Below are 13,387 nucleotides of genomic sequence, written 5' to 3'. Positions count from 1 at the left end.
GATTGAGAGATGCAAAGAAAAAAGAGCAGAGAGGAAAAGAGAGAAGACAACAAGGAAGGAATAAGAAGAGGGAAAGAGTAAAAAGATCCCGAAGAGCAAGAGAATAAGGAAACAGGAAAGAAGGCCAGGAGGATAGTGAAGAAAATAGTTATGTTTAGAATCAGAGGTTAGTTGGACTTTAGCTGCGGGAAATGAATTAAAGGAAAAATAAATTGAATAATTGGTAATAGAATAATGAATTAGAAGTGGATGTGTATAATGTAAAATATAGGAATGACAACGAACGAACGAAATTGAGAAATGTAAATGTTAAATGTAACAGAGTAGGTGTAGAAAAATATTTAAAAGTAAAGATTTTGTAGTAGAATAAAAGTTTGATGTGTATAATGTAAAATATAGGAATGAAAATTGAGAAATGTGAATGTAAAAGTGAAATGTAACAGAGTAGGTACAGAAAGTATTTAAGATAAAATAGAATAGTGAGGAGATAAACGGATAGGAAGGAGTTCGAAGTCCCTTCTTTGGCTAAGGAACGCTGGAGGGGACAAGAGCTCAGTTGGCTAAGGTAGGAAATTTTGAAAATATAGAACAAATTAGGATAGAAATAGGAAGGCTAGTATAAGCACGGTGATGGGTTTGGTAGGTGAATGATTTAAAAGACAAAATAAAAGGGAATGGATGAATGAGTGTGGATAAGTATAAATTGTAAACTAAGTCCCTTCTATGGCTTCTGTAAAAGCTAGAATTAAGATTCTATTCTATTCTATAAAAATATTATTATGTCTTGAAGATTCTGTTTTTGATAAGCTCATACTTCGGGAACAGTACAAGCTTATCAAATAATAACAATAATATTATTTGATTATATCCACAGGATATAATATAAAACTCAAACCACATTTATTTTTTATATTCTCTCTGCCATGATTTTAGAAATGCTACGACAGTATTAGAAAATGGATGTAGGCAGTAGTATAGCATATAGTATCTAATTAAAAATGGATGTATTGGCCAACAGTGTATGTATGTACGAGAGGGTTCTGATAGTCCCACGAAAAAGACTGGGATGACGCTCTCAGATTTCTCTCTGGTAACATATTCCGTGAAATTATTCATCGCCATTAACTTGGTCCTTAATATGCGTTACACTAAACATTTTCTGTGCTTTACCCCCATAGTATTATCCTCCCACCTCAGGGATTTCCTAACTATCTTCATAACGTGTTATCGGTTTCAATTAAGGAATATCTTGATAACGCTGATTAGCAATTTATGAAAGCTTTTCAGCAAAAGACACAAATTCAATGTCGACATGTTCAATGTATATTCGTAATAAGTCCTTTTATTCATCAGCGTATATATTAAGCAACTTTCTTAACAAATCGACACAAGAGTCAGTCTATCTTTGTTCAATTTTCAGTTACAGACAAAGACAGAATGACTCCTGTGTCTGGAAAACTCTCCGTGTATATACAGATTATGTGATAAGAACCGAATATATATCGACTTTAATATACATCTTTCAACGTTCATTGTGCAATATCTAAACGCACAAATTCGAGTTTAACTAATTAACTTTAAACACTTAATTCGTACTAGATGGCTTTTTTGTCCCCGCGTTCGCCACGTGTATTCGACATCTTTATAATACTATTCGATATATTCATTTATACGAAATTTTTTTGTAGCTATTTCAATATCTTTATTAAGAAACAAATATTTACCTTATAATAATTACTCTATGGATATATATATATATATATATGTTGAGTATGTGTGTGTGTGTAATTTAACTTAATTATAAAATCTTTGCAAAAAAACAAAATGTACTCTTCACCTCGGTAACCATATAAGAAATGGAACCAGGGTCTAAAAATTCCTTTGTAATTTGTATTTCGGATGACCAGTGTTTGTAGCGCCCTCTGATAGATGACACCCCAGAAACGAACTAATAACCAATATGGCCGTCATATATACAGTGTGGAAACAGAGAGGATCCGAGAGCGGACATGCCGGATGCTCATGACATAGCAATTAGCAAGCGAATGCATACATTTGCACGCAGCTGAGGAAGGACGACGGTGCGCAGTCGAGTGGTGCGAGACACCAGTTCTCTCGAGAGAGTGAGTCATAAATTTTTTTTCTTTTTATACCAAAACCACGGCAATATGCCACATGCGCACCTTGCGGAACTAACCTCAAAATCGGAGAAACGCGCTCTTGGCTTCTGCCTTTTGATAAATTCTAGGAGATTTTCGGAGAATTCCGATAAAACTTTGTCGAATCTGTCGCTTCTAATTGTAGCTATTATTATATTTATCTACGCGTGTATTATTATCTATGTATATTCAGAAACGCAAGATTCGCAAGATCCTTTTGAGGTGCACCGCGTTACGTTTCTGCATTCAATACATTCTTGTTTTCTTTTTTTTTTTAGTCTTTAAAAGAAAAAGGCAAAAGACAGGGGGAAAACTAGATAAAATGCAAATAAAACGAATTTATACTCTCTTTTTTTTATCTTAAGGATTTAGAGTGTAAATGGCATAACTGAAAGGCACAATGCGCTATTAAATGCATCAGCTTGTTGAAATATGCTTACACTTGTTCCATTATTAAGAAATCCTGTTATCATATTAATTCCATTATTAATCTTATCATTAACCTATTATTAATTCATTATTATGTTATGTCTCTATCTATTCATTATTATGAATTTATTTGTTACATCGCACATTTATTTTTGTCACAACTTTACGACAACCCTGCATTTTATTATTGCGCCATTCTGCCATGTAAATTTTATGTAAATCTGCTTGCAAACTATTCTTAGTGTTTTACAAATTATAGAATGTTTTAACAAAACATTCTATACCGTGCTGTCTTAAGATCAGATATAGATCCATGTGATTATATGTAACAAGATATATTATGTATCTTGACAACTGCAACTTTCAGACATGGCACGAGATAAAGACGAGGGATGATAACTGGAAAGATTATCGAAAAAATTGTAAAAACTGATACAAAACCACTTGCAAAGGTAAAAGTGATTTCCGGTTGAGCTGCTTCGAATTAGTTTACTTCAATGCAACGATGGAGAACGAGGAGAATAATTCTTCTCGGAAGCAACCAAAGAGATCGCAAGACGAGTACAATGACAATACCGATCTGTCGACTCGCGTGTCGGTATTGTTCGAGAGGCATTTCACGATCTCGGACGTGCAACGAGACACGCAGACGTACGCGTTACCCGACGTGGGTTCCATGTTCGCGGAGCCACCGTGGCAGCTGGACCAGCTGCAGACGACGAAGCGAGATCTGAACGCGGTGAAGAGCCGCCTGAACAACTTCAACCTCGGCAAATGGCAGCAGCACACGAACCGGATGAACGAAGCGGGCGACATCGTGCGCGCGGTGAGGGAGGACGTGCAGGCGGAGCTCGCGACCCAAGCCTGGTGCAAGTTCTACGAGATCGCCAGCAAGTTCTCCCTGGTGCCGTTGAACGAGATCCACCGTGGTGGGATGAACGGTAGGAGCTTCAAGTCCGTGCACCTCTGCGAGGCGCCGGGTGCGTTCGTGGCCGCCCTGAACCACTGGCTGCAGACGAACGCGCCCGACGTGCGGTGGAGTTGGCTGGCCACCACCCTGAATCCCTACTGCGAGGGGAATTCGTACGACAGCATGATCGCGGACGACAGATTCATCAGGCACACGCTGCGGCACTGGTGCTTCGGCGCCGACAACACGGGCGACGTCATGAACCTGAGGAACTTGGACGCTCTGGTGGAGAGGTCCGCCGAGTCCCTCGACGGCGGAGGACCGATTCTACTGGTCACCGCGGACGGCAGTATAGACTGCACGGACGTGCCCGGGGAGCAGGAGAGCGTCGTGGCGCAGCTGCACTTGTGCGAGACGGTGGCCTGCATGCATCTCTTGCAGAGAGGCGGCAACTTCCTGCTGAAGCTCTTCACCCTGTTCGAGCATCGGTCCGTGTGCCTCATGTATCTGCTGTCCTGCGCCTTCCATCAGGTCATCGCGACCAAGCCGGCGAGCAGCAAGGGGGGAAACTCGGAAATGTATGTCGTCTGCGTGAATTTCAAGGGCAGAGATCACGTGGCGCCGTACTTGCCTGTACTCAGGCATTACTACGGCGACGTGCCGCCCGCGAGTGCGATGTTCAGCCTGCGGGACATTCCGGACGGTTTTCTACAGAGGATCGAGCAGTGCGGCAAGTTCTTCAAGTTCCATCAGTGTCGGGTCATAAAGGATAACATAAGAACGTTTTGCGCGAGGGAGAATTTTCACAAGGATCTTCATTCCGTGGCGGCTTTCAAGCGTACGATCAGTGCCAAATACCTCGAGAACTGCAGATTAAGTAAAATAGATGCCGCGAACGAAATAGTCGGCCGGGAGGTGATCGAGAGGACCAACAAACTGTTTATGAACAAAAGATTGCACATCGATTCTTACAATGAGCGTTGTAAGTGGCAAGACTTAGGGCCGCAAGAGCGTTTGTTGCAAGTATGGGATACCGCGAAAGAGATCGAATGGCCGTCAGAAGAGTTTTACGTTGTAAGCAAATTTTTCAACTACGCTTGTAAAATATTAACCTTCAGAAATTATAAAACGCATATACATCATGTAGCTTTTATCACAATTTAAAGAAATTTCGTTTTTCGCAAAATTCGTAAAAATTACATTCTCGAGATTGGCAAATTGAGACTGAGATGAAAGCAGAATAAAGATCGACAAAATATCTTAATTTATAATAACGCTTACTGCGAAGTAAATTCGTTTATAGAAGCTTATCTATTGCTGTAGTTTTATAAATGAATTTTTTTTACTGCACCTGGGAAAAATCATGAATGCATTTACAACGTAATTATTTTAATTTTATAGTGGCACCTACAGACATTACCGGAAGCTGTAGAGATACAAACGGGGAAGTTGTTTAATAAATTGCGCAGCTCACGCTTTTGCGACTCGAAAATTCTGCAGATATTAAACAGAATTGATAACATAATGCGAGATATGAGCGCCACCGTCTGCTTTCCGCCAGCAGAAATTACGAGAGACCTCGCGCAGCAGATCGATCCGAGCCACGAGATACTAAGCTTCCAATTCGTTCAGGATCACGACGGTCATCGGACAATTGCCGAAATTTACGAACGACTAGAGAAGCTCGAATCCGGGCGAACGCTCGTTTTCATCGGCTACTCTTTGCTGACGCAGTTAAATATTGGCCTTCTGTATCTCTTGGGAAAGTCCTTTAATAAGATTACCGTAGAGGTGAATGATGAAGAAGGCTATCGCCTTAAATTGGAGACTTATCGGCGCAATGAGAGAGTACTGAATTATTTACATGAAATTCTGGTCGTGTCACACAACGCACGCGAAGATAATATGGCAGTTTGGTCGATAATACCCATGACAGTTTTATATGGTAAGATTCACGGATGCATACTCGAGAAATCTGTTGATTTTATCTATTTTAATAACATAAATATATCCATCTATATATTTCCTATATATTAGATTTTATACAAAGTATTTAGTAATAAGTATTTTGATGAACAAGAAAACAATATTTCTTATTGAAAATTAAAATACATAATTTTTTTTGTGTTTGATATGCAATTTTTTCTAAGAGATTGCTACACATGTATGTAATAAATTGAAATTTAATATTTAGTCTTCTGTTAAAATATTCAATATTCATAATTTGACAAGAATTAACTTTCTTTTTCGAAAAATCATTTTGACTTTGAACAAAGAATATTATCATGCGCGTTGAAAATGCGCCCATTACCCTACTCTTGGTAGACCTTTGACAACGCATTTTCCTTCTAGAATACGAGCAGATCCCTGTGATGATGCAACTTAATCATCTGATGATCAAACTATACGCTCGTCACGTTATCAATACGATAGGCGGTAAAAACCAATAGCAGAGTGGAAACTATATATTTGATGCATGATTGTACATAAAATGATATATATTCAATGTATATACATTGTAGATAAAATTATATGTACATATACATAATTACAACTGTGGGGATGATAAATGTGAATCATATTGTTCTGTAAATACTTCATTTTTCATGGATAATATATACATAAACAAAGCTTTGTAAAATACGCAGTGTAAAAAGAAATCATAAATAGGAAATAGAATGCATGCATGAGAAGATAATACATAAAACGGAAATGGTAATTATTTATTTGTGCTGTTATTATTATATGGATTAAGTTTTTTGTTCAGAAAAAAATCGTATATTTTACTTTTTACGTAATTTTTTTCTTGTTTCTCCGATTTTGTGAATCAAAGTGCAGAAACACGACCTGGAAAAATTCTTGATATTTTATGCATTATTATTTTATAATAATATCAAGATTTTTTACATAGCGTTAAATAAACAAAAAATAAAATGATCGATCTGAAAAAATTTAATTTTGCTTCTATTTGTCATAATAACATAAATTCTGCTTTTGATTAACTCTTGCTTCCCAATAATTTTATCCAACGATAATTTAATCGAACAACTAATGGCTAATAAATATTTTTCAGATCCAAGGCATTTGCGGGACGCTCTTGTTCCATAACAAATGAGATAATCAATATGAGTCATGTTTGATACATAGAACAGTCAATTTTATATCTTTAAAAAAAGGACGTTTTCGCGGGCTAATAAACAGCGTTGTATGAGGACTCGATGACTTTTTTGAATTATAACAGGAAAACTGAGTACCACGTTTTGAATCGTCGCACGTAAAGATGAGACACAACGTTCTCAAGAGTTGTACTCGTTTACTATGTACCGTACCACGACAACACGTACCTCAGGTATGCATCGTCGGTGCTGGTCCGGCGGGCTTTTACGCGGCGCAACAGTTGCTCAAGGTAATAACATACAATAGATAATAATATTAGAATTAATGATAGCGTCAGCCTCATTAATTCCTTTGAAGACAAAAAAAATATATATATATTTTTTTTTTTTCTAAATACTATAAGCAGTTTGCATGTACACAAGAACTGTGTACATCTGTTAAATAATCACTATAAATATTCCACGTGAAATGAGAAGATAAAACTTGCACGAAATTAACAGGATTCAAGCGACGTAATAATCAACATATTGGACAAACAACCAGTTCCGTTTGGCCTGATACGCTACGGAGTTGCTCCGGATCATCCAGAAGTGAAGAACGTTCTCAATAAATTTCACAAAGTTGCGACCAATCCACGTGTTGAATTTATAGGCAATGTTAATGTTGGCAGGGACATTCATATCTCGAATCTGCGACGCTTGTATGACGCTGTGTTGCTGGTATGTGTCTGGTATTCGGAATCAGTTATATTGTCGCTTAACATACATATAATTAACTTTTATTTCCTGATTTCTTAACTTCATGAAATATAGAGTTTCAGCTATTTATACCTTTATATTTTATATCATTTTAAATATAATAATGCTTTAATAATATAAGCTAAAAAGAGAAAGATTAATTTTTATAAAAATATTTGAATTCAAATACTTCAAACATATTAAAAATATTAAGATTATAACTTTTTTATAATTTATGTATTTATTTATTATATATACTTTAAATAAGTGTTACAATGATTAATTTTTTAATAAATAATAAGTAATCACTATCAATTTGTATATAATTGTTTTTTTAAATTAATATATGTTTTTTTAAATTAACATATGAATCCTTATTTAATTAATAATTACATCTTCACTTTTTTATTCCAGACTTATGGCGCTCAAGAAGATCGATTACTTAACGTACCCGGCGAAAATTTGAACAATGTGATATCAGCTCGGCGTTTTGTTGGTTGGTACAATGGAGTTCCAGAAGATAAAGATCTGAAGATTAATTTAGATGTAGAGGAAGCAGTTGTCATAGGTCAAGGCAACGTGGCCATGGATGTCGCGAGGATTCTATTGACGCCAATTGACAAGCTCAAGGTGATACCTAAATCTTCAACTAGTGTTTTAAATTTTCTGTTAGCAATATGGCTGACAATACAAAATAAATGTATAAGAGTTTTTAAAGATTTAATTACACGACTTTAAAAATATTTTTCAATTCTGATTAAAATCTCTCTTTTGATTTTAGGATACCGATATCACTTCGTACGCTTTGGAAGCCTTAAGTCGTAGTAGAGTGCGAAAAGTCTCTATGGTTGGACGAAGAGGGCCTTTGCAGGCCGCATTCACGACCGCGGAACTGCGCGAGATCATCAAGCTGGAGGGCTGCAAAACTTTCTGGCGAGAGCAAGACTTCGAAAACGTCGAGACAATTCTGCCGACTTTAGCCAGACCGCGGCTACGATTAACGGAGCTGATGCTGAAGTCTTTGAAAGAATCCAAGACCGACTCGGTGCACGCCAAAGAGCTGCATCCGATCTTCCTACGCGGTCCCGTCGAGTTTCGCGGCGACAACGAATTGAGGAGCGTTAGATTTGCGGTCAATCGTCTGCGAGGGGAGACGGTGCGAGATCAGGTGGCCGAGACGACCGGCGAATTCGAGGAGATGCCGTGCGGTCTGGCGCTGCGCAGCATCGGTTACAAGTCCGTTCAAATAGACGAGGCGATACCGTTCAACGCGAAGAAGGGATGCGTGAGGAACACCAACGGCAAGGTCGAAGGGGGTTGCGATGTCGCTCCTCTGTACGTCGCGGGATGGGCAGCGACCGGTCCGACCGGCGTCATTCTGACGACCATGACGAACGCTTTCCAGGTCGCTAGATTGATGTACAACGAATTGCCGTCGAACGGGAAAGGCGGCGGCGGCAGGGACGGGCTGCGCGACGCCGTAGAAACGAATGCAAGCGCAACGGTCCAGACTGTGTCGTACGAAGACTGGCTGAAGATTGATCGCGTTGAACGTGAGCGCGGCGGGCAGCTGGGGAAAGTGCGGGAGAAGGTAATCGACGTGAAGGAAATGCTGGAAATCGCTGCAAGCTGAGTCGCCTGATGGATGCCTAAGGAGTATCCGAGAAATTCGAGCACACGCATAGACGCCGATTCAGACTGTGTCTCACGACTGACTGAAGATTGATCGCGTGGTAGCTGGGGAAAGTGCGAGAGAGGATGGTCGACGTGAAGGAAATCGCTGTAAATTGAGTTATATAAAGAATATTTGAAAAATAGTTGAAGGCTTGATCTGAGCGAGATCCAATCGTTTCTTCAACTTTCTTCGGGGTTCTTGAAGGGATTAATTTAGAATTATTTTTCGCACTTGGAAATTTACTTTCCTCGAGTCCGAATATTAACGCGCTCGTTAAAACTGTTTGCGAATCTTCCAATTCGATTAACGACTAAGGTTGTTGGTTATTGCAAATGATTGTAATAAATAGCGAAATTTATTTATTATTCGTGATTTTTTTTATATATACTTTTACAATAATATGTACAGGGGTTCAGATCAGATAATATCTGATCCGAGGGATACCAAAGTAAATAATTGATAAATGTTATACAAATGTTATACAAATACAGTTTTTTTTATACTGGTGTTTATTTTTGTATTATTATACGATTAAAAACCAGATTATTCAAAGCCGTTCCAATACTTCAAGCAGATGTCGATAGTGTCGGCACGTGTTTACTCTTAACCTAACCTTTAAACTTACCTGTTCCCGATCTAAAATCATCAGTTGTTATTCGAAGGAGTAAATATCTTTCAGTAATTAATAATAAATAATACAAACATGAGAGTATATTTTCCTCATTCTGTATTATACTTGAAATAACAAGTGTTTCGAATTCTGCGTAAAATTTTGTACAAAGAAGTCAATTTCTATTTTCATAGGTTATCGTTTATCTTATATAAAGTTAATTATTAAATCTCTTTATGTTAATTATTATGTACCTGTTACATAAAGAGAAAAATCATATCTCTAATATAAAAAGAGCGATTAATTATTTAAAATGAAATTTTTTAAACTATAAAATCTGGATTATAATCTTAGGTTTGTTTTCTAATTTTTATTATTTTCTGCCTGAACTAGCTGTTAGTTCAGAATTTATCTTTCTTCTTGTAATACGAAAGGAAAAAACAGTAAACTGTAAACTTGGGCAGCTAGTTCAAGCCAATCCAGGAACCGAAAACAAATCTTTTATTTGAATCAGAGAGAAATTTATTATAGATTTATGTGATATTATATTTGAGTGACATTATATGTAAGTTGTTAGACAGCCTTGTTAATTTTTGTTAACAATTACTAACGTACAAAAATTTCTAACTTGTCGCAATAGATACCTCACAAAATATGAATGCCAAGTCTTTTCCAAAACTTTACATTGCTATCCGTTTGTAGTTAAAGCATGAATCTGCGAGAACCGAGGAAGAAGAAGAGGACGAAGTTAAGGCAACAATTGCCATTTCCCATCCCACTGAATGACACGCAGGAATGGCCAATGTACACGGCGCATCTCACAGACTTAGGATCCTGTATAATTGAACCTGAAGAGATGCACGCTGTGCATTCTATGGTAAAGATCAGTTTCACTGGAGTAATTTCTCCTACGGGCAACAAAATGAACATCTTCTGTCCATAGGGATTTTTTGGCAAAGGATCGCTGTCACGCAGTTACCCGTCGTTTGACAAAGCGAGGTACGGAGCACCGCCTGTGGTTCGGAACAGACAGTGGCTTCACAGACAAAGTTGGCTCAGGGAAGCTAAGGAATTGAACTCTAGCGACTACAAAGGTGTGTACAAAGTACTTTGTGACATACAAAAGATATCTTCGCTGCAAAGTGTTATGAATGAAACACATTATAATATTTAATCCTCTGTGTGCCAGGTGGAAAAAATCAACGTGTCGAATCATATGGGATATCTCATACCCCATGTTATTACTTCACTTTAAGTACACCAATTTAATACAACAATAATTTTGACTGTCATAATATCGATTTTTGTTCCTTAAAATATAAGAATAAAACAAAATAATAAACTCTTTAATCTTTTAAAATAAGAAAACAAAAATAATACTATTTCTTACGAACTAAATTTAAGCAGTTCAAATTTTGCTGGGGTATATCATAACCCACTTAGTGCACGGATTAATTTCGACTGTCATAATGTTGATTCTTGTTCCTTAAGATATAAGAATAAAAACAAAATAATAAACTCTTTATCTTTTAAAATAAGAAAACAAAAATAATACTATTTCTTACGAACTAAATTTAAGCAGTTTAAATTTTGCTCGGGTATATTCCCATTTAGTGCACAGAGAGTTAATTTCAACTGTCATAATGTCGATTCTTGTTCCTTCACATATAAGAATAAAACAAAATAATAAACTCTTTAATCTTTTAAAATAAGAAAACAAAAATAATACTATTTCTTACAAACTAAATTTAAGCAGTTCAAATTTTGCTGGGGTATGTCATATTCCACCTAGTGCATGGAGGGTTAGAAGTAAGATAACGAAATAATGTATAGAATGATATAAAATAAAATATAGTGAAAATTTGTTACATGTAATTGCAGATGACGAGATAATCGCTCACCGCGACGGAGAAAATGTCTCGGACGAGGAGAACATTGGCGACATCATAGAGATTCCATCGAATTCTATCGAAAACGGGAGTAAGCAGAGAAACGAGATGAACGCGAGGAACACGGAGATCGACGAAGTCACTCTGGATTCCGCAGAGGATGACGACATATGCGTCATTGTTAACAGGGACGCGGATGAACGTGACATTGCTAAAAATACGTCAAACCCTCACGGCGATAAGAACAGCCCAGACGAGAGGAGAGAGGAGGAGGAACACTGGAAATTGAATTATTACGATTTCAAAAGCGATTGCACAAACGAGGATGACAATCTGCACGGAAAGCTGTTGGTGCTGCCGGATAGCGACTCGGACGCCGAGAACTATTTGAAGAACGTTAAGCCGAGAATCGAGAACGAGGGCTTCCCCATTCGAGAGGCCCTGCACCTCACCTTCGAGGAGACGTTCTTCCTCCTTTTCGGATTGGGCTGCTTGCAACTGATTCACTTCGACGGCAGCCTGCTGGACATCAACAGCGCGTGGTTGTACTTCTGCAAGGAGAAGCCAGATTTTATACAGAAATATGTGGTTTATCATTATTACAGAAGCAAAGGTTGGGTGGTCAAGCCAGGCCTAAAATATGGTGGTGACTTCTGTTAGTATTCACTGCTTGTTCTTTGAAAATATGAAAAATGCTTTTATTACACTTATAATTTTTCAGATATCATGTTATTTTTTTATTACATTTATAATTTTTAGATATCTTGTTATTTTTGGATTAACAATTTTTAGATATCTTGTTACTTTTAAAATCCTTTTTCTCTTAAGAAAAATCTTAATTTTGAAAATATTTTTCTCCTTCTTGTATTATTACTATTTTTTTAATTTGAAATAAATGTTTGTAAATGTTTCAGTGCTCTATAAAGAGGGACCGCCCTTTTATCACGCTTCTTACATCGTTATAACGGAAGTAGTAGATGCAGACTCTTTAGTTGTAGATCCTATCGTGCCCTCGCGATCCAGAACGTGGAACAGTTTGTTCGGATTTGAAAGGCTCTCCGAAACTGCTGCTAAGGTAAAAGCGCATTTATCTATTAAATATATAATGTATGTGACAGATTTCAAATTTTCTACGGAATACATAATTTATTTTATGTTTCGCGAATAACAGGAAATACTTTTCGCGCAAGTCTTGTGGCCGTCGTCGGTGTCTCGGGACGTCAGCGCGAGTAGTCCCAAAATACTTTCCGAATTCACGGTGAGAGAATTGCTCTGGCGTCGATGGAATCCGAAACAGCATAGGGAAGATGTCCCCGTCGAAGAGGAGGACGAGGACTCGTGCTGAAGGATTTTCTAATCATTTATATATTTCGTAAAGTAACCCTTGGTCAATTTATATATCAATTTTTTTGCAATAACAGTAATATACATATTTGTATATATACAACTTTTTTTATTAATAAGCTGTACATATATTTTTCATTAAAGCATAATGCAGATTTTATATAATCTCATCATAGAAAGGTAAAAAATAATTTTCTTAGAAAAATATTCGATATTCGATTTTCTTGATCGATATAAAAGATTATTATATTTTCATTGCAATATAATTTTCAATTATATTGCAATAATTGTGGGCTGCCATAACACAGTGATAATTGCATATGAATTACAACATTTTAATGTCGCAAGAATTGCGTAAGATACATCTATTCAATTATGACGATTATTTTTATATTATTTCAATTATAGAAACAAATATTAAAATCTTAATCTAAAGTCTTAAATCTCAAATATTAATGTCCAAATAGCTCGGAATATATTTGTCACATATATAAAAAGAATTACAACGTCATATCAG

At 37.0% G+C, this 13,387-nt stretch overlaps 4 protein-coding genes across 6 annotated transcripts in view; 3 read left to right on the top strand and 1 right to left on the bottom strand.

The window, feature by feature from the left end:
• The window catches only part of LOC105450468, a 6,386-nt gene extending 4,630 nt beyond the window's left edge, over positions 1 to 1,756 (bottom strand). The window contains exon 1 of the mRNA XM_011690320.1: positions 1,725 to 1,756. The gene's annotated coding sequence lies outside the window, so the exon portion shown is untranslated. The remainder of the gene's footprint in view (positions 1 to 1,724) is intronic.
• A 223-nt stretch (positions 1,757 to 1,979) lies between these two features.
• LOC105450465 (cap-specific mRNA (nucleoside-2'-O-)-methyltransferase 2) lies at positions 1,980 to 6,772 on the top strand. 2 transcript variants are annotated; one of them, XM_011690317.1, is made up of 5 exons: positions 1,980 to 2,123; positions 2,956 to 4,480; positions 5,060 to 5,443; positions 5,851 to 5,934; positions 6,572 to 6,772. In XM_011690317.1, the coding sequence occupies exons 2-5, from the start codon at positions 3,094 to 3,096 to the stop codon at positions 6,604 to 6,606; spliced, it is 1,890 nt and encodes a 629-aa protein (XP_011688619.1). In that variant the 5' UTR covers positions 1,980 to 2,123; positions 2,956 to 3,093; the 3' UTR covers positions 6,607 to 6,772. The 2 variants fall into 2 exon arrangements, with proteins under 2 accessions (XP_011688619.1, XP_011688618.1); XM_011690316.1 differs by having other exon boundaries at positions 2,956 to 4,572; positions 4,900 to 5,443.
• A 6-nt stretch (positions 6,773 to 6,778) lies between these two features.
• On the top strand, positions 6,779 to 8,985 carry LOC105450491 (NADPH:adrenodoxin oxidoreductase, mitochondrial). The gene is made up of 4 exons (XM_011690342.1): positions 6,779 to 6,904; positions 7,116 to 7,334; positions 7,767 to 7,982; positions 8,134 to 8,985. Exons 1-4 carry the CDS (start codon positions 6,779 to 6,781, stop codon positions 8,983 to 8,985), a joined length of 1,413 nt encoding a protein of 470 aa, XP_011688644.1.
• A 2-nt stretch (positions 8,986 to 8,987) lies between these two features.
• LOC105450466 (tRNA-splicing endonuclease subunit Sen2) lies at positions 8,988 to 12,956 on the top strand. Of its 2 annotated transcripts, none has more exons than XM_011690318.1 (6): positions 8,988 to 9,691; positions 10,340 to 10,514; positions 10,581 to 10,731; positions 11,519 to 12,181; positions 12,441 to 12,601; positions 12,698 to 12,956. In XM_011690318.1, the coding sequence occupies exons 2-6, from the start codon at positions 10,347 to 10,349 to the stop codon at positions 12,869 to 12,871; spliced, it is 1,317 nt and encodes a 438-aa protein (XP_011688620.1). In that variant the 5' UTR covers positions 8,988 to 9,691; positions 10,340 to 10,346; the 3' UTR covers positions 12,872 to 12,956. The 2 variants fall into 2 exon arrangements, with proteins under 2 accessions (XP_011688620.1, XP_011688621.1); XM_011690319.1 differs by lacking the exon at positions 8,988 to 9,691 and adding an exon at positions 9,721 to 9,831.
• Positions 12,957 to 13,387: the final 431 nt, after the last annotated feature.

Source organism: Wasmannia auropunctata, unplaced genomic scaffold (assembly GCF_000956235.1).
Source record: "Wasmannia auropunctata unplaced genomic scaffold, wasmannia.A_1.0 LD336061.1, whole genome shotgun sequence".
Taxonomy (NCBI): Eukaryota; Metazoa; Arthropoda; class Insecta; order Hymenoptera; family Formicidae; genus Wasmannia; species Wasmannia auropunctata.
Note: the sequence above shows the minus strand (reverse complement) of the source record. Positions and strands in the feature narration are given on the sequence as shown.